This window comes from Aristolochia californica, unplaced genomic scaffold, assembly GCF_029961685.1.
Source record: "Aristolochia californica isolate CCGP_79_NKW_82.1479 unplaced genomic scaffold, dmAriCali1.0.hap1 SCAF_14, whole genome shotgun sequence".
Lineage (NCBI taxonomy): Eukaryota > Viridiplantae > Streptophyta > Magnoliopsida > Piperales > Aristolochiaceae > Aristolochia > Aristolochia californica.
This window is the reverse complement of record NW_027181815.1, coordinates 7,034,075-7,058,422: the sequence shown is the minus strand read 5'-3', so window position 1 is coordinate 7,058,422 and position 24,348 is coordinate 7,034,075. Positions and strand designations below refer to the sequence as shown.

Genomic DNA, 24,348 nt, shown 5'->3' with positions numbered 1-24,348 from the left:
AAATTGTTATAGAGCACGAGCCAAATAATTTTACCCGAGTTCGAGCTTCAACATTCATTTAAAATTTTTCAAAAAATACAAGTCTCGAGTTCGTGCTCCAATATACATTTAAATTTTTTCAAAAAATACATGTAAAATAAATTATATATAAAATTATACATACATTTTACATAAATTTGGGAATGACCTCTAATTAAAATTCGGCATAAAGATGGCATCAAATCCAGCTGAGTCCAAACCTTGTTCAAGCCAATCTTGATTTAAATATTTTGAATTCAAGCTCGGCCGACCCTAGCCTCGAAACTAAAATTGTAATCGAACTCGAGCTTAATAATTTTAACCGAGTTCGAGCTCAAGCTCTAACGGAGTTCTAGCTTAACCTACATTTAATACTCTATATAAAATATATGTCAAATAAATTATATATAAAATTATACATACATTTAAAAGAAAGAATGATAGGAAAAGTTCAGGATTGAATTTCAATAATGGATTAGAATGTACCAATATAAATCTTTTTTACTCCAAATGTTATTTAACTTATTTTGTAATTTTTGAATCTTGCCATAAATTTACTATGGCATCCTTAATGTCCCTAGTTGAAAATTTACATTCTAAGAAAAACTTTCTAGTTTTTCCTATGATACATATTTCCAAAAAAACTTTTAAATAAAATCCTATGACTATTAGTGACTTATTAGAAAATTATAAGAAATATTTTAAAATTTTCTTAGGAAAGTTAAATGGACATCTTATTGCCTCTTTTAGGGAAATAAATAAAAATTAATAATCAATCTAATATATTACTATACTTATTGATAAATGTTTAATCAAATAAAAAGTCAAACACAAAATTGCTATGAAAATTACCTCATGCTAAAATTATTACAGCATAACTGTCAAAAACTTATTCAAAAATTTTCTATACAGTTTTCTAACCCATATTGGTAGGAAAATCTTACTTAGAAAATTATATAATTTTTTAATAAGAATTTTCAATTAGAAAAATGTTTACAAAAAACAAGTGATACTAATAGTCCTTAAAAACTTATTTCTACTGGAATGTATTTTAAATTTCTTCAAGAGCCATGAGGAATGAGAGTTTAAGAATTTTTTTTTTTTTTTCACTTTATGATCTCGCAGTTACGAAATAATCTTCGCGCAAGGGGATTTCTCCCCCTGCTAGTTCTGTTTTTCGCCGAAACGAGACCAGGAACGACGCCAAGGTAAAAGCTTCCAACGGCGCACAACATAAGCGATAGCAACGAAAAGGCAGAAGTCGACTAGCAAGGCAATTGTCGACGACGACAAAGGAGGCCAGAGGGGTTCAACAATGACGAGGGGAGGAAAATTTTTTCTCCCTCTCGCTCCGCTCGGCACTCCAATCTCGCTCCCTTGTCCCGACTCCCACAAATCCCGTTCCTTGAATCCCGCACCCCTCATTAAATTAATGAACCGACTCGCAAACTTTCGAACCAAACCTTGATTTGATCAAGATCGAGCCGAGCTCATGAGCCAGCTCGGTTCGAAGCCAAAATCGAACCGCTCATGAGCCAGGTTCGAAGCCACCCCTAAGCACACACAATACATAAACAATTTAGACCCGAAAAAACGAACTCAACTAGATCAATTTCTCAATCTTGCACTATCATGGTAGTGAGAAAATCACCCCCTAATATACAAACATAGAGGTTGTCTTTTAGTGAAACATACACACACAAGTAACTAGTGAAATAGAAAGTATTAATGTACAAAGTCGGAGGCATCAGAGCATCCATTGTCACAGTTATATTGACATATAAAATGTTGGATTGCTTCTACAAATAGCCAAGTGTGTACTTGTGTAAAAAAATTTACTTCATATACTTGTGTAAAAATTTGCGGTGAAAGTCACTTCTGATGGTATCGTTGATGAAGCGTTTAGGGGTCTTAGTTTCTCCACGGGCTTGATTCTTGAAGACAACATCGTCATCCCACCTGGCAGGAAAAAACAGAGTCAGTGGCTCGCTTATGGCAAGACAAGAATCACTTCACATCATGTAGTTAGCCTCATCTGACCTTCTTTTGACATTGAAGGAAGTTGCATTGTTGAGCAGAGGATTGCCTCGAATCAGTTCTGCTTCTTTGACTTTCAGCTCTTCCTCTCGCTGCCGTCTTTCCTGCAGCACAAGTGCCAAAACTAAGCAGATGTTGGACAGGTCGGGTGAAATAAAGGTGAGAGGAAAATATTTCTGAGTCTTCTTTCTATACTGAAATGTAAGACATGACATGAATTGACGTTCAATGCAAAACAATGATGGAATGCCTAGGATTTCTGATGAGTGACTCTTTACATGGAAGAAATTTGATTTTTCTACTGTAGAGTGGCATATTGAAGAAATTATTCAAAATCAGGGACATGACAAAAATATAAAATGTTTTTTTTTTCTGGAATGACAGAATTCGTTATATATCTATACAATAAAACAAAAAGTTATCATTCGTACTGTGTTTCTGAGTTAAATTTACAACAAAATGGCTTTACTTGGCTCACAATATGGACTGGTTATACTTGAAAGTCTTCTCTTCCGTGTTAAACGTTGATCACACTCCAAAAAAATAAAATAAATAAACATTTTCTTCTAAAGCAAACAAAAACCATAAAATTGTAGCATTTGAGATTCATCACAAATACGCAAATACTCCTTTTTAAGTATCAAAGAACAGTATCTTCATATCTGATTAGGTGAAGCCTCCATGAGTCTACAAAGAAAGATTATTATAAAAAAAATGGATTTAGGTTCACCTTCCGAAGTCTTTCCTCCTCTTTTTCTTTCTTCATTCGCTCAAGTTCAGCCATCAAAGCTGCTGTCTCATCATCATCATCATCCTCATCATCACTTAATCCATGAAGTTACCACATCAGAAGATTAATACACACACGAGTACAGAAACACAATCTAAAATATGATGATAGTGTGACATGAAAACACAAATAAGTAGAACAAATAAATCCTGCAAATTAAATTTTGAAACAAGTACCAAGAATCTACTTGAGCATAAAAAATGAAGGCGCAAGCAGACTACACATATCAATGATCAGAGCAGATACAGATCATAGCCAATTTTAGATACACAGATCTTTTATTTTAAAAAGTCAGACACAGATACAGAGACCTGAATGTCAAAAACTGCACAAGCCATCTGAATCTAATGTTGCAAACACAAATTTGGATATGCAAAATGGACTACAGTAAAATAAATTACTGCTTCAGAGGGCAAAGTTTTAATTAGAACATATATAAAAGATCAAAACAATCTAACAAATCAGTATCGGGAGCATTCATAAGTGACAAACTATTTATATACTAACAACTACAAATTATTTTATACAATAATACAGTAGAAAACTAAATATACAGAAAACTTAAATGTCTACGTCAAATTAAATTTCATGTATCTGGGACATTTTTAATCACCAATCAAATATTAAAAATAAATATAAATATCTTTAGCACCTTTTTCTCTTCCATTAATAAAATTATTGTTAACTCATAAGCTTATCCATATTCCAATGCAAACTGCTAACCATCGTATTCCTACTAGGAATAGGGATCCGACTTGGATCCCAGGAATTCCGAGCCAGACCGCAGGTTGACTCGGGCAGACTCAGCTCTGACTTAGGGGATCAGGCCACTCCAACCAGACCCCCAGACTCAAATCCAAGTCAACCGAGCCAAGTCATGGATCAACTTGGTGAGTTGTAACACCATGTTGCTAACATATCAATGGAAATGATGAATTGAACCACAATTGACTGATGAGGTAGAGAATTGTTCTTCAAATTTGAGAAAAAAAGTCATTTTAGCCATGGCAGTTCCCATAAACAAATATGCGAGCCAATCGTCATAAGAAGAATGGTGAAAAGCTCTCTTAATTAAAAATGTGAAAGGAAGGCCTGCAAGCACCTTTCGTCGTCACTTCTAACATCCACATCAGAATCATCAGCATCTAAAGTTCGAGGAACAAGACGGTCTTCAGTATCCTTCTTTGGCCCTGTACACAAATAGAACAATCAGTAATAATGATAGTACCATATTAATCTCTTACCCCCTTTCAATTGTAACCTCTGCCTTTCAAGCAAAATATGTAGAAGCAACCAGTATGTACCTTCTAAGAGATAATGACCTGAACTTGCTCCTTTTCTTCGGTCTCTGTCTTCTGTAACCACATTGATCCAAAGAAGTGAATCAGAAATACCACAGAATCAATATACAAAACAACTTGTGGAAAGGTGAGACACCTTTTGAAGAGAAGTACTTTCTCTCACGCTCTTCTAGCTCCTGACGAAGATTTCTCTTCCGCAACTCCTCCTGTGTATCCTGGCCGTCTTTTCTATAAGAAAGTATTAACAGCAAAAAATCAGCAACAGGAACATCAGATATAGTAAATCTGAACTCAAAATTTATGCAAATGATGGACCAGTATTTATATGCTATTTCACAAAGCACATATTAAAAAGCACACCTGGGCTTCAGTTGTGTGTGGGCGGCAAGATCCCTTGAAGAGTATTTCTGAGAAGGACCAAAAATTCGAGTACCGCCTTGCTCATTACCTCCTTTGGCAGGAGCCCATGTTGGTCTGGCAGCAGTCGTCATCAGTAGCTTCTAGCAACTGCGACCATAGAGCATGAAACAAAACTTCCATCAGCCAATATTTTTAAAGACTTAGAGAAGATTCCTGAAGAATACATAAGATAGAAGTGGAGAGAAAGTGTGAGAGAAAGTGTGAGCTTCACAGCCCACAATCTGGAAAGTGGTAAATTAGATACCCCTGGATGCTGAGACTCTCAAGCTCAACTTCAAGGGGAGCCTTTTGGCAACCTAGATCCTGCAGGAATTGGAGATTTTAGAGAGACTAAAGTGCTCAGGTCTTACTAGCTTTTTCTGTTCATATTGGATATAAGTTCTCAATGGAGGCTGAAGCCAGGGCTGTGCTAAGATTTATAAGGATGCGTCAAAAAACAATTGGTGGTTGAAGGGAACTGAAAAACAGTCATTGACAGGAGAGGAATACATCTAATCTTCCCTGGAAGCTCAGTACTTTGATGAAGATGCCGACATTGTGCAATCTCTCAATATTTGGGGGAATCATATGCTTAGATCTGCTAATGCCATAGCAGACGCTCTAGCTAAGGAGTGTACTTGTTGTCAACATTGTTGTAGGCCATAGTGTGCACCTCTAGCTCTCTTTGTTTGTTTATTTGAGAGCATCAAGAAATCACTATTTAAAAAGAAAAAGGTAGAAAAAAGGATGACATGATGTAAGCTCCATCTCGCCAAAATTTTAAAAATAAAAAATAAAAATCAGTCCCCAAATCTTTCAATAACACATTAGTATGGCACAAAATGTTACCTTATAAGCACCCAATCTCTACTCAGCAAGATTAGGATCTGATATCTCCACACATCAGGCAATCACTTTTAATAGGCAAATCAATTATTCTTTGTCTTGAACAATGTGGGGAACTTCCTTTTGAAATTCAAAGTAGGTTATCGATACAGTATTAACTTGTGATTTGAGGGAAGAAGATTTTGATCCAGTAAAGGAAAAAGAAGAACATACAGAAAAGTTTAGTTTCTTTATAATTTTTAATGGTACGTTAAACTAGGAAACTACATCCTTCTTGATGAGGGAGGCGCATAACTTTCATGCTTCTGTATTTGTTTCTCCCAGTTCTCTCTATCAGCATCACTTTGACAGAAGGGTTGTCCTATATACATATGTGGCTGTTAAAAGGCTCAATCTTATATCATCTATATGGGTCGTATATAATAATATGTAAAACTGTGGGTAGATCTCCTTGAGAACAGAAAACTAAGCTGAATATGAACAGTATATTGAATCGATCTGCAGTGTTCAGCCATTTAATTCTCACAGAAGATCATACTTTATTCTGCGTTTCTATATGAAAAATAGAAGAGCACTTCAGAAAAAAAGAAAAAAAAGGAGAGCAGAGACATCGCCTTGGAGGGGACTCAAGCAGATATCAGTGAAATCAGCCAATGTTCTCAGTAAAGCATCTGGTGAAGAGGCTCCACTCGCATCTCAGCTCTCGCAGGATAAACCACTTAGCGGAGCAATATCACTATGAAAACGGCAAGAAAGAACTATGAAAAATCTGCCCTCTTAAATAAAGGGGCAAAATCACTTACGGGACAAATCGCCCAGCAACACGTCGCCGTTTGACCAGACGCCGAGGAGCCGGAGGCGAAGTCTTCCACAATTTTTTCTTCCGCACCTAGGGTTTTCGACTTTTCGTTCAGGAGAGAGTGGAGGACAGATCGAAGAAGTGAGAAAAAAATTTTGGTCCCGAATCCCGTTTTTTAACCCATTATATTCCCGGTTCTGGCTGAACTGTCGGTTCGCACGGTTTAGCAGTTTGACAGCCGATCGAGGCCGAGTCAACCGGTTTTATTCCGCGGTGCCTACGGGTAGCACCCATGTGAGCCGTACCTGTCTATATTCGAACCGAACCGACCATAACCTCAACCATAAATTTATAATTGAACTCAAGCACAATAATTTTAATTGAATTAAAATAAAATTTTATATAAAATACAAGTCAAATAAATTATATATAAAATTATATATATATTTTATATAAAATTGGGCATAATCTTTACTTAAAATTACACATAACCTTTGTATATTAAACCTGCATAAAATTATCTATATATTATGCATTTATTTATAAAAGTTACATAATTATGTATAAATTTTATTCAATAATCAAACACAAAAACATTCAAATGAAAAACAATATTAGTTTTGTCTATTTGTACTCAATTAGATTATTTTTATGCAAGGACTAGAAAACCAAATCATAGACACAAAAAAAAAATTAAGAAAAATGGTTTTGGATGACTTAATCTTATGCTATTTTTTTGTTTTTTCTTCAGAGCATGGATTCATTAAGCAACATTTCTAAAATGCTACCAAATTGTTATTTTGAAAAACTTGAATAGAGTTAGCATTAAGATAGTACCTCAAACAATTTGAGTTTCTTCAAGAGCCAAGAGGAAGAGATGGCAGTTTTTTATATTTTTTTTCTTTTCACATGATTATGATCTCGTCCATCGAGACAACACGGGGAGTAGGGAGATCTAGCAATGCCGGTGAGGAGCTGTCGTCAAGGCTGACGACTGCGATAGAGGCGACAACAATGGAAGCAACGATGAAGGCAAATGAGGGGATGAAGAAATCAAACCAAGCAATGGCAAAGGCAGTCAGCGAGTAGCTGTTGACGACGAAGGAGGCGGCCACAACAGTGGACAGGAGAGGCTCGATGGTGATAAGGATCGGTGATGACAGACAAGGGGAGGAAGAAATCGAATACTACTCTCGCTTGCTCCCGGCTCTCACCTCTTGGTGCGGACTCCCGAGCCCAATTAACGAGTCGACTCACGAGTTTTCGAACTGAACCATGGTTCGGTCGAGTTTGCCCTGTTAACTCAAATGAGACTTATTTGGATCTCAAACTCAGTTTATGATCTAGATAAATCGAATCCAACTGAGCTCGAGCCATTCGCGAACCGACTCAGTTTGATGCCACTCCTAACCGTAGTCCTGGTCCAATTAAACCCTATTCAACCAGCCGGACCGATCCGGATTTTACAACAGAGCTTTGCTTACATACATGTTAAAGACTACAGAGTTACCTGATGGAAATTAACAATATATTCTATTTTTTAAAGAATATTTAAGCATTAATTTAAACACTACAAATATTATTTTTATTTAGAAAAGAAAAAAAATATTAAAACTAAACTGATATAAAAATATAATTAACTTATAGGCATCTACTCTCATGAGATCGTTCAAGTTAACTCTCCTAAGGTTTGAGTTTTTGTTGGTTGGCTGGTTTAAAAGTCAAGCTAAAATGGCTTGTTTCATTAAGCTTACCAAATCATTGAAATAATCTGTATATATTTAATTAATATTTATCTATGTCCCAAATTTATAATATTTTAAAATTAAAATTTGACTCAGGATGTCCCATCTAACGTAACATACGGTTCCAATTCACGGGATTGTCATTTCACGACTTCACATCAACTATTTGAAGGGCACGGAAACGGTCGATGTGTAACTACTACAATTAACGCGATTAGGATTAGACCGTGTTACAAATACTAATGCTTGTCCCCATTACTTTCTTAGGTGTTGACGGCTGTGATAGTTTCTTGAGCCTTTTCGTGGGCCCCTTGATGGCCTCTGCCGTCCCATCGAACCGGTCGACAGCCGCCTGGACCACCTACCTCCAGTCGCATAAACAACACTCCAGGTCCCCAGTGGCTCTGTACGGGAAAGCTCTCATTGGTTTGGTGAGGTAAGAGTCATCAGAGCAAAACCACAAAAAATATTGAGAATACTCGAGTTTGCTTCAACGGACGAGACGAGACGAGACGAGACGAGAGAGAGAGAGAGAGAGAGAGAGAGAGAGAGAGAGAGAGAGAAAGAATCTCTCTTGGAGGAAGAGGCTAATGGCAGCCTCCTGGAGTGCACGAGCTGTCTTCCTCTCTTGCTTCGCCTCCGAACTCGACCTCTACCGCGCTGTCTCGCTTAAGCCGCCGCCTCCGTCTTCTTATCTCTTCCCCCACCACCTAATTCTCCGGCCGCTTCTCTCTGTCGCACCTGGTCGACCCCACAGGCGGACGCAATCGCCCCCCCTTTTCAACTGTCTCTTGTCCTCCTCTGGTGGAGAAAGCGTGGCTGACGATTATGTTTCCACCCGGAAATTGGTATTTCGCCGTGAATTCTCCGTCCTCGCCAATTTCCTCAAACAAATTGAACCCCTTGATAACTCCGTAATCGCCAAAGGCGTTTCGGGAGCCGCCAAGGATTCCATGAAGCGAACTATCTCCACCATGCTCGGACTTCTCCCATCTGATCATTTTGCAGTGTCGATTACGGCTTCCAAAGACCCACTCCATCGCCTTCTAAGCTCTTCTATCATCACTGGGTAATTCCCGTATGATATTCCTATTCATCGTTCCGCTGTTCTTTGCGAGTTTTATTTGTCTCTCTGAGCGGTTCGGTTGCAATATTCTTGTAGGTATACATTGTGGAACGCGGAGTATCGGGTTTCTTTGATGAGGAATTTTGAGAACTCGCCAGGTAGTGAAGATTTGGCTTCCGTTAGGTACAGTGGGCGTGTGGCAATTGGAAACGAAGGTGGGAAAGACAGGGAAGGTTGCGAGGGTGGCTCGTGTGAGTCATGGGAAGAGGTTGAAAGTAGAACTCCGCGGTTTCTTGAGGATTTATCCCCGGAGGCTTTGAGCTATATAGAGCAGTTGAAGTCGGAACTGGCAAGTGTGGAGAAGGTCTGTTGTCTTCCAATCCTTTTTTTTTCTTTCTGGTACTGCTACCCCGCATTTGTTAATTGGACTTTCGTGTTGCTATTGGCCTGTTGTATATTATTGTTTCTACAATACTTAGCCGGCTAGTGAAAGATGTTAGAATCATCACTAAATAGAGGTGTTTCAACATAAAACTAACATAAAAGGATATTTGGTTGAATTGTTAGGTTGTTATTGTTTTCATTTTTACTGTTTACAAATACTCGAAGGTTATACCTGCAAATATCTCCATGACTTACAGGCACTGGTTCAACATCTTGGTTGAGGTCAAAACATTGGTCTGTATATTGAACTTGTTATGCATGTGTTCTATTTTCATGTCAAAGAGTTATTCAGTTTCTTCTTGTTGAGATGATATTATGCTCCCTAGTGGGAGTCATTTCTCTTCGTAATGGGATTCTGTCATCTCCATTAAAGCTGACCAACTCTCTATCGTGTATCAGAAACTGAATGCTCAGAAGCAGGAAAATATGGATCTGGAATGCGTTAGAGGAGAGAACAACGATTTATTAGATTATTTGAGGTCGTTGGAGCCTGAAATGGTACTGCAACATAATTTCCTTTTCCTTTTTAAGTTGCTAATCTCCCTGAAGGAGCAATGGCTCATTTCCTCATTTGCTCTCTATTCTATGCTTGCTCAGGTAACTGAACTGTCTCGACCGTCCTCATCAGAGGTGGAAGAAATCATTCAGCAGTTAGTTCAAAATGTCATACAAAAGTTCTTTGGAGGTGAAAGATCTTCTGGTTTCTTGGCAGATTTAGTCATAGAGAAAAGTGAGAGCTGCTCAGATAACGATGATATTGACAGTTGTGCAGCTATAAAGACTTCAAGAGATTACCTTGCAAAACTACTGTTCTGGTGTGTTGCCATTTAGTTTAATTTTTTTATTCCCCGTTCATCTTATATGATCACTATTTGGGAAGTAGCTGCAACTTAGTCACATATATATTACTCCATTGTTTAAGAAATATAGTTTGTAGCAACTTTTGTGGATCACACATAATTGTATCTCAAGCTGAGGTATAATCATTCCAATCTTTGATTGGGCTTCTTATCTGCCAGCATGAGGCAAGTGATTCAAACAATGACCACAAGATGTCAGTCATTGTCAGTAAATGGATAATAGACATTTACTGACATCTCATCTTCCTCTTTAGCAAGGGAATCGGCCAGGTTAGCTGACAAGGACAATCTTCCACTTTGTGGAGTGGGCATAAAAGATCAATGGATGTTTTACACTCATGCTTTATTCTGTATGGAGAAGTTTTTCTCTTCATCCAGCTTATGACAACCAAAGAATTAGCTTCCGCAGCTATTATGAAACATTCTCTTTAGAGCTTGATTTCTTGAAGGTGGGCCCAGTTTTCCACTTTGTGCAAATTTGGTTCTTGAATGTGAGAGAACAATTCTCTCTTCAAGGCAATAAGAACTCAACACAATGTAGTTGCCATCAAAGTTTATGCTGAGCAGCCCATTTTAGGAGAGACCTTAGAGACTGAAGCTACTTGATTTAGAAGAGGTGATCAACCTCCAATATTGTTAGTGATGGCACTTGTGAAGTTTCCATGATCATATTGGCTGGTCCATAAGAGGATAAAGTGAGCCGGCTCATGATCATGCCACCAATTAAACTCGTCTTGCACTGAAATGCCTTTCTTTTCACATACTCTGTCCAACTGACTGCTGAAGTAGTTTAAGCAAAACTTCCCAGCCCTTTTTAAAGGGTCCACTTTAGCACTCTTTAGAGGAATTAGCGAGATGTGATTATCTATTTGAAAAGAAAAAACAAAGTTGTGAGATGTGACAAAAACAGAGCTCTGACATGTGACTACCTGCAATTTCTTTTCCTTTTTGAATAAAGCAAAGAGCCTCCCAATAAATAGGGGAGGCAGAGGGGAGCCAATTTGGCTAGATTTCAAAGGGGAAATCACAGAACTGAGGTGAAGATCGTAGTAAGAAAAGCAATTACAGAGAAGCAAGTTCTGGGAGAATTAATTGTGGCAGAGGACCATCTCAGCTAGGGAAGAGCCTTCCTGGTCAAGACTATCAGCTGTACCATTTTCTGACTTGGATTTGAAAACCTGCAATTTCTAGGATTTGAAAACCTGCAATTTGTCAAAGATTTTTTCAATATAAGACAGGGAGGGCTGTTCTTTTGAGGCAGCGACCAATAAGGTTTAACGTTGGATGAATCACCTCTATTGTAAGGTGGAACCTGAATCTCTGAGCAGCAATTCTGAGGCCATGAAGGAGAGCTAGTGTCTCAGCCAGGAGATGGTGGCCCAGAATGCTAAGACCAGAATAGGCAAGATATTTTTGTTTTAGTGTCGATTATACAAGCATATTGCACCCTTTTTTCATTTATGAGACTTGAACCCATGACCTTACATTAAGAACCCGTTGAGACAAAGGTTCCAATCCATTGAATACTCCCCAAGCCATAGGGGCCTGGTTTCCCTTTGCACCGTCATCAAATTTTAGCTTAATTGTTCCAACTAGGGGAGAAATCACACAGTGATAAGTTTAGGTGGGCAACAGATTGGGTTGTATGGGGAGCCTGACCTGAGAGAGAGAGAGGGGGGGGGGGGGGGGTGTTTCTCCTAGAACTAGAACTTGCAGTGGGTTTCTTTGTCCCGCTTTAATATCGTATTCATGTTTGTAGATATACTTGGTGGAAGTTATACCATCATTAGCGTGTTATTGGGTCTTGCATCATTCTAAGATGCTTGAATTTTTTTTGCAATTGTCACTAATTAGTTACAAAGATGTGGTATTCATACTTGGTTTCAATTAGGTTTACTGCTAAATATAGTTGCAGGAAGGTTTAAAGAGCTGATAGAGTTTTTTACTTTTTATTTTCCTTTCTTATCTATACTTGCAGGTGTATGCTCTTGGGTCATCACATGCGAAGCTTGGAGTACAGATTGCACCTAAGCTGCTGTGTAGGGTTATTGTAGAGTGAAAACGAGTAGAGGCACTCTATGTATATCCTTCTCTGTTGATTACTCTTAAATGTATTTATGGTATGTTTTCCAGCTTTTCCCCTAGACCATTCGTTATTATTAGGTTAAAGACATGTCTCCAGTGGTAATTTTATAAGATCATTCAATAGTTCTTTGTTAAACTCGAAATCGTGCAACCTAGAGAATAATACCCTATGCCAGGGGTCCAGGGTTGCCCTCATCTGCCCGTCTCGTGAATCCTCTATTATAATGGGGAAGATTTATCTTCATTAATATTATTATTTGTAAAGCTATTTAGCAAAATAACCAAATGTCCACCCTAACTTAGGCCAAATCAGAACAATTAATGGAGTTACAAAGATTGAAACCCCTCTAGTCTACCTTAGAATTTACATTAAACAAATGACTTAAGATAAGATAGAACGATAATCAGTCTATTCTTTCCTCTAAGAAACCTCCCATCCATGGATCGATCAGAGTTCCTCTAGTAGCTCACGTGTAACCTGTTGCCACCGATTTTATCCGTGAAGGCAAGACCCTTCTGATTTTATTGCCCTTCTCACAAAAGCAGATGAAGGTCGGAAGCAGATATCTTTGATTGCCATTTATTGTTTTCATGTTTCCACCTACCCCAACTTCCCTCCGCATTAAAACCCAGTGGCTGATCATGGCCACACTGTTCTGTTGATATTTACCTTTTTTTCCGCTGGTCAGAAGATGACAAAGATCTAATAGGGGTACATGTGGAGGAAAAGAAAGCACCGCATCAGAGCTTGTGAACAACTTTTTATTCCACTTTCCCAGTCTATTCAGTCTTCTTCGACTTATCCCAGGATACTAAGCTCCAAGCTATGGCAGAAGCTCTGCGGGATATACCAGAGGTATTTTTGCTTCCTGGCATAGCTTCCACTTTCTATTCTGACTTCAATAATGCGCTTCAGGCTTGCTCTATACAGGTTTCGGTGGTTTTACTGTAACTAAAACTGTTTTCACAAGTAAGTCTGGTCGATCTTTATCTGCAAATTTTTGGTGGTTCCAGTTCTTCTACTGAACGGTCGTCATAGTTTTTTGTTCCTTGAAATTTTTTCAGTAGTTTCCTTCTCTGGTTTCTGGTGGGAATAAAGGAAAAGATGCATTTCTAAATTATGAATGCCGAGTTGATTTAACTGCAATTTGAATCGATTCTTTCTGAATAGTTGATTCGTCGAAGTTCATGTAACTCAATTATCAAACAGACGCTTGGAATTATTTTCTGTAATAAACTGAAGAAAAAAATTGTTAGCTGGGATTATTCTGCCTTTCTGAATTTATGCAATTATATTTTCAGCGCCAGACGGAGCTTACCCTCAAGTCTATTCCCACTGAATCAGTCTCTTTTGGTAGATTCGCTGGCGATAACTCCTTTTCTCGGGATAAATGGTCGGCCTTCTCACAGAATAAGTACATGGAAGAAGTTGGGAAATGCTCAACCCCTGGATCGGTAGCAGAAAAGAAGGCTTACTTCGAAGATCATTACAAAAGGTTTGCTGCCCAAACAATGGAGCTACTTGCTCAAGATAAGCAAACTGATGCCGGTCATCCGAATTCTGAGGAACAGAATTTTCATAAATCTTGGGGCAACAGTGAAGTTTCAGATTCTACTAATGTCGATGTGGAGCAATTGATCAACGGTAGCTCCGACTCCATTCACGCTCACGAGACAAGCCGCTTTATGGGTGAGAGCAAAGAAGAAATGTGTACCAAACCAGACTTTCCAGAGGCAAAAGATTTGGAAGCAAAGATGGATACGACGGTACCGAAATTAGAAGCTTTGGAATCCAAATTGAACGAAGGGATTAACGAATCAGAAAACTTAGAAGCTGCGGTGGACGAAGCAGAGTCTTTGGAATCAAAGGTGGATCACATCGGTAACAAAACAGAGGTTTTGTCTAACAAAGTGGCAATTTTGGAGTTGGAGGAAGTGGGGAAAGAAGCAGATGCTTCCGAACCACAGAAAGACGAACTGGGTAGCAAACTGGAAACCTCAACATTACAGATGCAGGAAATGCGTGGGAAAACAGAGATTTTGGAAGCAGATGTGGATGAAATAGCTGCCAGACCATCAGAAGACAAAGTGACTGAAGCCAGTGGCCTAGCAGACGTTTGTGAATCAATGTTGGATGGAGTTGGATCAAAGATTTCAGAGCCAATGGTGGATGAAATTGGAATACAACCTGACTGCTCGGTATCTAACGTAGATATCGTAGTTAGGGATGACGATAACTTCACAGAATCTCAAGCATCAGATGAAATGTCGCAGCAGTTGGACGAGAAGTCGAACAAAAGTCCGGTGCCCAAGTTGGATGGTGAGAGACACAGTCCAATGAATAAGCTGTCTAAAAAGGTTCATTGTCTCTTCTTTACATATCTGAATTCTGAAGTGTTTGTTTTCTGTGATTATTGCTTGGTTTTGTAATCCGATCTGATACATATCTTACGGAGTCTTGGATTTTTTCGCAGAAAGTTTGTACTCCTAAGCAGACGGAGTCGAATGCACAAAAGAAGAGACGAGCAGTTACGCCTGCTTCGCCAAAACCTAAATTGCAAAACCATTCAACCCCAAAATCATCCAAAGTTACTCCAGCTTCGCCTCTTACACCTGCTTCGAAGTTCTCTCAGAGAAGAGATTCTTGCTCTTTAAGCTCTGAAAACAAGCGGGAGACTCCTACTTCACTGGATTCTAGCAACTTAAGATCCGTCACTGTTGATTCGGCCTCTCCACCGACAAACAGAAGGGACCTCATTATGGAGAAAATGGGAGATAAAGAAATTGTGCAGAAAGCATTTAAGACATTCCGAAACAGCTTGAATCTGTTAAGATCTTCCAATGATGCTGAAAAGGTCTTATCTTTTCTTCGTAAAGGCCTGAATTACACTCAACTAAAAATCCAGAAAGCCATTTTAAACGCCTTATGCTAATGTTTAATTTGCAGCCTGTCCTGAAGGGAAAACAACAACCTGAATCTTTGGAGAAGACGCAGCTCCAAAGGAAGCAACCAGGTGCCAGAACTCCTAATATGACAAGGTGAACTCCATATTTATGATCAATTTGATTGTATGGTGTCGATATTGATTGAATTACTTAATTGAGCCCTGTATGATTCTTCTAGTGGGTCATTGAATGAAGCCAGAGGGAGTAAGAAAGTGAGCAAGGCTGCATCATTATCTCTCGAGTTGAGAAGGGATGACGCAGTAGAGAAACAAAAAGATGTAATGGCTCATTGGCTATCATTCATGCTTCATGTCTTGTCTGAAGTGTCTCAAGTTTTTTCAACTTTAAAACTAAATCCTTCTTTCTGGGTTTCTTTTTACTCGTTTTTGCAGTTGCTATCTGCATTGAAGAAAAGGTCCAATCCTCTGGGCTCCCATTCAGACTGCATTTGATCCTCTGAAAGGGAATAAAGAATTGTGTTGGAAAACTCTTGCTTAAAGATAAAAAGTGTAGCTTATTTCAAACCGAACTTCTGAAGCAACAACGGCCTGCTACCCTAAAAAGAAAACTTGAGACTGAATGGGTCACACCCACAAAATGGAAAATATGTCTCATTGCAGGCGTAGCCTTAGCACGAAGACACCCTCATTCCCTTTTCTACACTCCGAAGCTACTCTTCTGGGAGTATTTCCCTGCAAGATATGCTATATTAGCCACTTATATAAAGCATGGCGTATCGTTCCCTACCAAAAACAGCTTTCCTTGGAAAATGGGAACCATCCGTAGCTTACCACCATATACCCTCTTCCTGCTACTACTGTGGTGGGCAACCGCCTTATCGGACCCTGACCCACTCCAAGACTACTGCGTAGCAGTAGGGGGTCCAAGCCAGCCGTTCTTCTTCAATGGCGTACCGTGTGTGAATCCAAATGCAGCAGTCTCTGCTCATTTCATGAGCTCCATTTTGTCGAAAGCTGGCGACACAAACGGAAACTACTTCGGCTTCAATGTGACCCTCACCGACACTAGAAACTTCCCCGGCTGCAACACCCAGGGCCTAACAATGGCGCGGGTGGACATAGCTGGTGGTGGCGCTGTTCCTTTGCATTCACACCCAAGGGCGTCGGAGGTGACTATCCTCCTCAAGGGATCACTTGTCGTGGGCTTTGTCGACACTACCAATCGTCTCTTCTTCCAAAAGCTCCAACCAGGGGATTCCTTCGTCTTCCCAAGGGGAACGCTGCATTTTCTCCTCAACCTCGATTCGTCTAAGCCCGCATTCGCCATCTCGGGGCTTAACAGCCAGAATCCAGGTGCCCAGATCTCATCGTTGGCCAGCTTTGTGTCAAGGCCGCCCATCCCCGACGAGATTCTGAAGAAATCATTTCGGATTAGCGGGCAGGATGTGGAAAGGATTCGAAGGAATCTCGGTGGGTGATAATACATGTCTGATTTGAGGTGTGCAATAATGAAAATAAAATGAAATATGATTTAGCCATGAAGATTTTGCAATAAAATGAAATATGATTTTTGCTAAAATTTTAACACCAACATCTCCCATCTACTACGTTAAGTAGATAACCTAATTATTCCAACCAATTCCATAATCTGTAACACACTCTCAACGAATTAGCATTAATCTAATTAAAAGTGTCACTCCAAAAGATACTTAATCTTTCAAATAGCTTTGACATGATATGCTGGTGAGTCGTTAGGGAAGGATTCGCTTTTATGAGGCATTTTGATTGCCGGAGAACTGGAATCGGATTGTCGGAATGTCACATGCCGCCGTTTTCCGCGTGCAGTCTCAACTTGATTCCGGCGAAAAAATTCTTTCAGGGCGTCTCAATGTCTCATCAGAAGCGAGAAAGGTCCACGAGGATGATTCGTTGGATTAAGATCCGGGTCAAACTTGTAAAGGAGTCTCATTGGATTCCTAAAATGGAATTGATTCTAAACTTCTCAGAACCATCTAGAGAATCTCCGGTGTCTTATGCATGAAACTTGACAATTAGGCTACGCAACGTGTCTTTCTCCGTGTCTTTAGACTTGAATTATTATTTGACACGTTTTTGGTGTCAAATTTCGGATTTTATTAGATTCCGAAAAAATTGAGAGTCCACTTCTGTCCGTTCGACACATGATTGCACCCGGTTTTTATCGTTAGGTGTAGGATCTTCGACAATAATCTGAACCGGTCTCTTGCACGTTTGTCCGTCGGATCTACTCCACCTGTAGGAACGAGATCAAAAGTTCACGAAAGGAAACCTTCAAGTTGAAATGGCTGGCAAGTGCACGTGACGGCATGTTAGAGGGCTCCAAGTCTGATCACAGCCGTCACATCCAACACAGCTGGTTTCTTTCACCCGCCCAGCTGTCCCTACATTATTGGCACGAGTAATTATACCTCCAGCTCCGAGGAACGAATATTATTTTATTTTCAACTTTTATTTATTCATTTATCAAATAATAAATGATAAAAAGTAAAAAGAAAAAGAAAAGTCCGATTCTTCTACCAATGCCGTCCCCTTTCCCTCGAATAAAACCGCCAGTCTGCGACCGCCTTCCTCCGCTCTCAACAAGAAGTGAGGGAGAGTCGGGGGAGAAAAAGAAGTTTGTCGCAGAACGGAGGAATTAAATTAATTGGAATATTAATTTCTCTTTCTCTCTCTCTCTCCTCCTTCCTTCCCCGTCTCTGCGAAGTTCTGAGCGCTGAATTTTCTCACATCCCGAAAACGCGTTTCAGAACTCATTTACGCGTTTGCCTTTTTCATTTTTCTGAGTTCACGTTTCGCCTTCTCGTTAAAACTCCTCTCTGCCCCTTTCTGGACTCTTTGCTTACACATCGAAGGAGAAGGTTGCCGTTCCAGTCTCAGCATTTTATTAGTTCGTCGTCACTTTCGGGCGCAGAGATGTGGGTGCTTCGGCTTCTTGCCTTCTTTCTTGTTTCCTCATTTCTGCCCTGTGAAGCGATCCGATCTTTTCCAGAATCCACGGTCTCCCTTCTTCCCAGATTTACAGAGGCGCCGGCGTACCGGAATGGCCCCGACTGCCCTGTTTCGCAAGGGAAGGCCGGCATCTCGGCCTGCGATCCCGCGGCTGTTCATATTTCAATCACCCTCGACGTGCCTTACCTCCGGGGATCCATAGCTGCTGTTCATTCGATTTTGAAGCACGCTTCTTGTCCGGAGAATATTTATTTCCACTTTATTTCTACCAATCCCAAGCCGGAGGAGAGTCCTCTCTCGGCACTCCTTCGATCCACCTTCCCCTCTCTCAGTTTCAATCTATACTATTTTGATGCCAGTCTCGTCCAGTCTCTCATCTCAACATCCATTAGGAACGCTCTCGAGAATCCACTAAATTACGCCCGAACTTACTTGGCCGATATTCTTCCTTCATGTGTGAATAGGGTCATCTACCTCGATTCGGATTTGATCGTAGTGGACGACATTATTAGGCTATGGGCTACCAATGTGCCCAGTCCCCGCGTCATCGCCGCACCCGAGTACTGCAATGCCAATTTCTCTAAATACTTCAACAACGCATTTTGGTCTGACCCTTCCATGTCCAGGGTCTTCAACAACAGAAGCCCTTGCTACTTCAATACCGGAGTTATGGTAATGGACCTGGGGAGATGGAGACAAGGCAGTTTTGGTAAAGTGATCGAGGAGTGGATGCGAGTACAGAAGGAAAAGAGAATCTATGAGTTGGGTTCTCTACCCCCATTTTTACTGGTTTTTGCCGGGGATATTGAACCCATCCCGCACAGATGGAATCAACACGGCTTGGGAGGTGACAATGTGGTGGGGAGCTGCCGGAATCTTCACCCGGGACCGGTGAGCCTTCTCCACTGGAGTGGGAAAGGGAAGCCCTGGGCCCGGCTCGACGCCAAGACACCGTGCCCGTTGGATAGCTTGTGGGCTCCATACGATCTGTGCACGCACCATGGGTTGTCGTCGTCATCATCGTAGATACACCCGTAGATTTGATGAAATTTTTTTTCATTCATTCTTGGTAACTAATTTGTTCATCTCAGGCGATGAACAAACATTAATTCAGGGATGCGATGTACATATTCATTGAGAGGGGTCATTACAGATTACATTTATAATTCCTTGATTGTTTTTTTAATACGGCGGATTATTTCATGTAATTTTAGAGAGGTATTTTCAGTTGTGTTGATTCATTGCATTTGTTTGGATGGACCGAAGAAACTCCAGTTCCATGATCGGCTTATATGTTTGTCTTGTGAAAACTTGTCTTCTTTTTCCTCTCCATGATTGTTTCTCATCATTTTTGTCTGGATCAATTAGCTCGTGAGATGGGTCTCCAGTCGCTTGCTCTTCCAGTGGCTTCTGGTGAGACCATGAGTGGATTGAAATCAAACCTTTGGAATTAGTCGTCTCTGGAGGATTTACTAATTTTTTAATCTCTTTTTGCTTGTTACTAGCTTCCTTACTTGCTTTGTTGGTTACTCAATCTTTCGGGTTTCAATCTGTATTAATTATTGAGATCCTGTTGTGGTTGGTAGCAGTTGCCAAGATTAACCCATGAAGCTACAATATATTTGAGCATTTCCTGTCATGTAATTCAGTTCTGGGCAGATACGTACAAGGTACCCACCTCTGCCTCACTGTTTTCCCACTCCCATTTGTCTTCTCATCGGGGTATCTTCTTTTCCAGTACATGATGCCAATCGATAGAAGCCAAAAACCAAAACAGAGCTTCTACACTGTTCATAATCACAACTTGGGAATTTGGATGGATATTGGGAGTGTATGGAAAATAAATAAAAAATATCCCTTGAACAAACGTAACCCACCAAATGTATTTTCTGTTTCTTGGTTGTTGCAGGAAATATTCTTAAGAGTTTTGAACTGAGCTGTGACCCAAGTGTGGGTGAACGGTCACTGACAGCAGGAATAAAAATATATAGATTCGTCCCCGTGCCACACAATGTAAACCTTAAATTAAACACTTATTTGTCTACCGAAAACAAGTTGACACTATTTTATATATGAACGCTGAGCATTAAGCGATCAAAACTAACAACTTTCTTCTTTTTTTTATACAAGTCCAGGTCTAAACATTAACAAAAGGGTCATGGACCAAGACCAACATTGTCAATAGAAGACCCCTATTGAGAGTGATACCTTAACTGTGTTGCTTGCTTGAGCTTCCATTCACCTGTCTCTAAACCAGAAAAAGCAATAAAAGACGGACTTGGAAATGTGTAATTGCATTGGTGTGGTTTGATGGGTGAGGATAATGTCAGAAGAGTTATTGGAAACGGCGAAGAGGGAGGAGCAGAATAGAAAAACTGGCCTAGTTCAGAGCTTTTAAATGTTACAAAAAAGAAGGCAGTGTTTCACCTTCCGAGGTCTCGAGTAAAAGATGTGCTTTAATATTGCAAGCTGATCGGGTTTTGTAAGGAATTAAGGGGTCCAACTTCCTACCTCCCACCCACTTCTGGTTTGGCAGAAAAGTTGAGAGGCGACTTTACTGCTGCTCTACCCACGTTAGGAATTTGGAATACACTGTAACACGTGCACGTAAAAATTATAATATAGGATTTTTTTATTTTACTGAATTATCATGTATAAAGGTAGGATTGGCTTTCAATTGGCATTTTAGGCACCCATTGTAGACCCTTTCTTCTACTGAAATTTGGACTATGTAGCCAGATTGAGCAGTTTTGATTAAGAGGATTGCCCCCAACTATACTAATTTGGTTTTGTCAGGTAGCCCACTACAGCCAAGTGTGAGATATTTCCTTTTTCAGCCCAGTATGAGTTTCTTAGGGGCCCATTTGTGTTGCTGTAAGAAAACAATTTTCCTTTGACTAATTTTTATTGGAAAAAATTCCCTTTATCCTGTTTTCTTAGGTTTGTGCAAGAAAAATTAGTTATGGTATTTATATTTACATTAAAAATAAATAGATTTTGTAAATAATAAAAAATAAGACTAAAAGTAAGATGTAAGGAAATTAACTCAGGTTTTTTTTATTTTTAATATTTCTTAAAGGTAAGAAGAATAAAAAAATCAAGAAAAAATGTTTTTTGTCCCCAAAAATGGCATGAATGCTACAAAATTTTGGTTAATGGGAAAATTTTCTTATTCTTACACTTTCCTAGTAGCACAAACACACCCTTACTGTTACGAAAAAAAATATTTATACTTCCTCTTTTGTAGATATTTTTTTCTAAAAACACTAACAATGATGCCTCCAAATATAAAGAGAAAATTATGGCAACCGGATTATAAGTGTGAAATTTTCAAACTACCTTTATATATCGTGAATCTGGCAAAGGTTCCACATACTGACTCGGGATTAGACATTAATTAGACTCCACAACTTAACACTGGCTACGAAAAATTTGAAAACGTTTGCTGTATTGAAAGTGTTCCCTTTTCTTCCTGAGATATCGGGGGAGAGTATGAGATGGCACAGATCCAATAAGCGCTGAAGGGCCTCGGAATGGTTTGTATTATACTATCGCTTATCTATTTGATGGTTTTTTTCATTTAACACGGTGTTTATCCAGGCTGTAATCTGCGATTACACATAGAGAAACCTCTAATTTAGCGTTTCAGTTTCGAGCTTCTCTTTTATTTCTGAAATTTTGTTTATTTTTGGACATTTCAGAGCAAAGAAGCAGGAACAGGAGAACTAGAGAAGCAAAAGATGATAAACCAGAGCGTAGCAGTGGCTGGAGCGGATGCGACGGTTGCCGGCAGGAGATGAAGGAGAAAGTGTTAGCTTCCGGAGTGGCTTGTGCAAGTATCGTCACTCTGCAGAGATGTAAGTGATCATAGGCTTCATGATGCAACTCATATGAGTCACTAGTGTCGTTATTTGACCGAATAAATTATCTAATCCGATGATCCACTCAATGTTGAGTGATGGGCATCTAATATCTTTAGTTAGTATGAGTGTACGAAACGTATAATAACGACATCGGATAAGGTCGATGATTTATATATCTTCAGCTAATTATTCACAACTCCACTTTCTACTGTGACAAACACAAGTGACTGAGCTAGTTTGAAACGTAAAAGTCCTTCCTTGTCTACAACCAACATCCAATAATTACTAAGCTTGAGGTAGGAATTCTCTTTCCAACAAAGTAAATATAGAGTCTTGAATAATCCATCATCTCCACTGGGACCTGCTTTGATGCAGCAAGACTTCATCCTCATGCACTGGAGACATTTCGTGGATTTATTATTAGACCGAGCTTTTTCTATGAAAAGATCTTGAAGGTATAATGGTAAATAGGGAAAGCAACGAGATTTGAAAGGTAACTGCAGGCCTATATATAGCCTATTGGTTGTGCGGCTCTGATTTGAGAGGTCCAGAGTTAGGAAGAAGGAAGAGGGCAGCCAAATCATCCTCCCGTCATCCGTTTCCCTCTTCGCCTTGGGGATTATTTGGGCATCCCTTCTCAGGGTTTATCTCTTGTCCTCCTTCCTGATTAGGGTTTTTGCCAATCCGTTCGTTTAATCAATGCGTTCTGATTCCACGATGAATGTTGCCTCTGCTGCTCCCGCAATGTCGAAAGATATGGGTAAGAAGAAGAGGGTAAGTGGGGAAATCTTTTTATCCCTATGTTTGTTTTTAATTTTGTTTCATTTTATGATTATCTTATTTTTGGATTTTTATTCGGTCGCCCAACATTTTTATTGATCGTTTTTTTTTTTTTTCAGGCAAACAGGTCTGCGAAATTGAAACAGTGCAAGCTTGATGCGCGGCGCGAACAATGGCTTTCTCAAGGTATATATTGATTTTTATTTTTTAGATGTATTTTTATGTTTTTGTTTTTCCAAAATTATTAATTTTATCATTTAACATGCGAAGTTTTCCGGCTCTAGATGGGCTATTTGCCCAACATTTGAAAGGAAATGGATCATGAAGAAAATCATATGTAGGCGCAGTTTGTTCATATGTTATTTCTTGATGAAAACTTTTTTTATTATTGGATTTATGCAGTCAAGAACAAAGGCGGAAAAGAACCTTCCGATGGTGGTTCTTCTCCTTTGTCGCCTTTGCGTCTCACTGATGAGAGACACGAGCCTTTGGCCAACTTAGAACCAAGATCAAGACCCGAAGAAATCGAGAGTTCGCGTCTTCACGACAGTGATTCTGAGTCCCTTACTAACAGTCCGAGTAATGACTCTCGTAAGGAACGGCATACCAGCTGTGGTAGCAGCAGTAGTGGATCCTACTCTGGAAGTGTCAGTGAAGAAGAGGAGGATAGCTTGGACGATTGGGAGGCGATCGCAGATGCCCTCAATTCGGAACCGGTACCCCAAACGGAATCTCCGGCAGCCCCCACTCCTCCACCAAAATGCCCCCCTAATCCTACCTCAGTGGGAGCGGAGGCAATCCCTAGACCGACATCAAATTGCCGTGCATGGAGGCCTGATGATGCCTTCCGTCCCCAGAGCTTACCTAACCTCTCAAAGCAGCGCAGCTTTCCCATAAACTCCGAACGGCAATTCTCTACTCGGCCAGGAAACTGGACCCGCATTGGCTGTATGTCGCTTCCCTCTTCCTGTCCTATATGTTACGAAGATCTTGATCCCACAGACACGAGCTTTCTCCCCTGTTTGTGTGGGTTTCGTCTTTGCTTGTTTTGTCATAAGAGGATTCTAGAAGCAGATGGTGGCTGTCCAGGCTGCAGGAAGCCCTACGGACCTGTGGAGGGTGATGTGGGTGTGAATGTTGGGGGGGCTCCTCTGTTTTGCTTGTCTCGTTCTTATAGTATGAGTACGAGATACTAGGGATAGAAGTTGCACTCTTCTTGAACTATGTATGTGGGGGTAGTCTTTTTTTGGATCTCTTGTTCTAAAAATAGGTTTTTGGAGATGTGAATATAGGATTAGGACTGAGTCCATTATAACAATGGTTACCGGGAAACAGGGTATCACTACTGAGTTTGATTCTTATACATGTATGCAGAGGATACTTGTGGGTATGTGAATAGATTATAAAGATGGTTATAAATA

At 39.9% G+C, this 24,348-nt stretch overlaps 6 protein-coding genes across 13 annotated transcripts; 5 read left to right on the top strand and 1 right to left on the bottom strand.

Moving 5' to 3' along the window:
* Positions 1–1,626: 1,626 nt before the first annotated feature.
* On the bottom strand, positions 1,627–6,326 carry LOC137949838 (uncharacterized). Its single transcript, XM_068796042.1, has 8 exons — positions 6,195–6,326; positions 4,507–4,653; positions 4,283–4,374; positions 4,150–4,200; positions 3,948–4,035; positions 2,786–2,879; positions 2,059–2,159; positions 1,627–1,977 (listed from the first exon to the last, which is right to left on the bottom strand). The coding sequence occupies exons 2-8, from the start codon at positions 4,635–4,637 to the stop codon at positions 1,854–1,856; spliced, it is 681 nt and encodes a 226-aa protein (XP_068652143.1). The 5' UTR covers positions 4,638–4,653; positions 6,195–6,326; the 3' UTR covers positions 1,627–1,853.
* Positions 6,327–8,442: 2,116 nt separating this feature from the next.
* On the top strand, positions 8,443–12,526 carry LOC137950533 (uncharacterized). Its single transcript, XM_068797063.1, has 5 exons — positions 8,443–9,004; positions 9,098–9,365; positions 9,845–9,943; positions 10,043–10,260; positions 12,284–12,526. Exons 1-5 carry the CDS (start codon positions 8,526–8,528, stop codon positions 12,357–12,359), a joined length of 1,140 nt encoding a protein of 379 aa, XP_068653164.1. The 5' UTR covers positions 8,443–8,525; the 3' UTR covers positions 12,360–12,526.
* A 523-nt stretch (positions 12,527–13,049) lies between these two features.
* On the top strand, positions 13,050–15,996 carry LOC137950551 (protein WVD2-like 7). Of its 7 annotated transcripts, none has more exons than XM_068797087.1 (7): positions 13,188–13,246; positions 13,307–13,360; positions 13,693–14,748; positions 14,865–15,245; positions 15,338–15,429; positions 15,515–15,614; positions 15,729–15,996. In XM_068797087.1, exons 3-7 carry the CDS (start codon positions 13,810–13,812, stop codon positions 15,786–15,788), a joined length of 1,572 nt encoding a protein of 523 aa, XP_068653188.1. In that variant the 5' UTR covers positions 13,188–13,246; positions 13,307–13,360; positions 13,693–13,809; the 3' UTR covers positions 15,789–15,996. The 7 variants fall into 7 exon arrangements, with proteins under 7 accessions (XP_068653187.1, XP_068653185.1, XP_068653186.1 ...); XM_068797089.1 differs by having other exon boundaries at positions 13,206–13,246; positions 13,322–13,360; XM_068797084.1 differs by lacking the exon at positions 13,307–13,360 and having other exon boundaries at positions 13,059–13,246; positions 13,749–14,748.
* A 95-nt stretch (positions 15,997–16,091) lies between these two features.
* On the top strand, positions 16,092–16,827 carry LOC137950552 (germin-like protein subfamily 1 member 1). Its single transcript, XM_068797091.1, has one exon. It carries the CDS (start codon positions 16,106–16,108, stop codon positions 16,772–16,774), a length of 669 nt encoding a protein of 222 aa, XP_068653192.1. The 5' UTR covers positions 16,092–16,105; the 3' UTR covers positions 16,775–16,827.
* A 1,332-nt stretch (positions 16,828–18,159) lies between these two features.
* LOC137949726 (probable galacturonosyltransferase-like 10) lies at positions 18,160–19,500 on the top strand. The gene has a single exon (XM_068795883.1). It carries the CDS (start codon positions 18,249–18,251, stop codon positions 19,308–19,310), a length of 1,062 nt encoding a protein of 353 aa, XP_068651984.1. The 5' UTR covers positions 18,160–18,248; the 3' UTR covers positions 19,311–19,500.
* Positions 19,501–22,641: 3,141 nt separating this feature from the next.
* LOC137950577 (uncharacterized) lies at positions 22,642–24,348 on the top strand. 2 transcript variants are annotated; one of them, XM_068797130.1, is made up of 3 exons: positions 22,642–22,907; positions 23,047–23,113; positions 23,330–24,348. In XM_068797130.1, the coding sequence occupies exons 1-3, from the start codon at positions 22,869–22,871 to the stop codon at positions 24,121–24,123; spliced, it is 900 nt and encodes a 299-aa protein (XP_068653231.1). In that variant the 5' UTR covers positions 22,642–22,868; the 3' UTR covers positions 24,124–24,348. The 2 variants fall into 2 exon arrangements, with proteins under 2 accessions (XP_068653231.1, XP_068653229.1); XM_068797128.1 differs by having other exon boundaries at positions 22,644–22,921.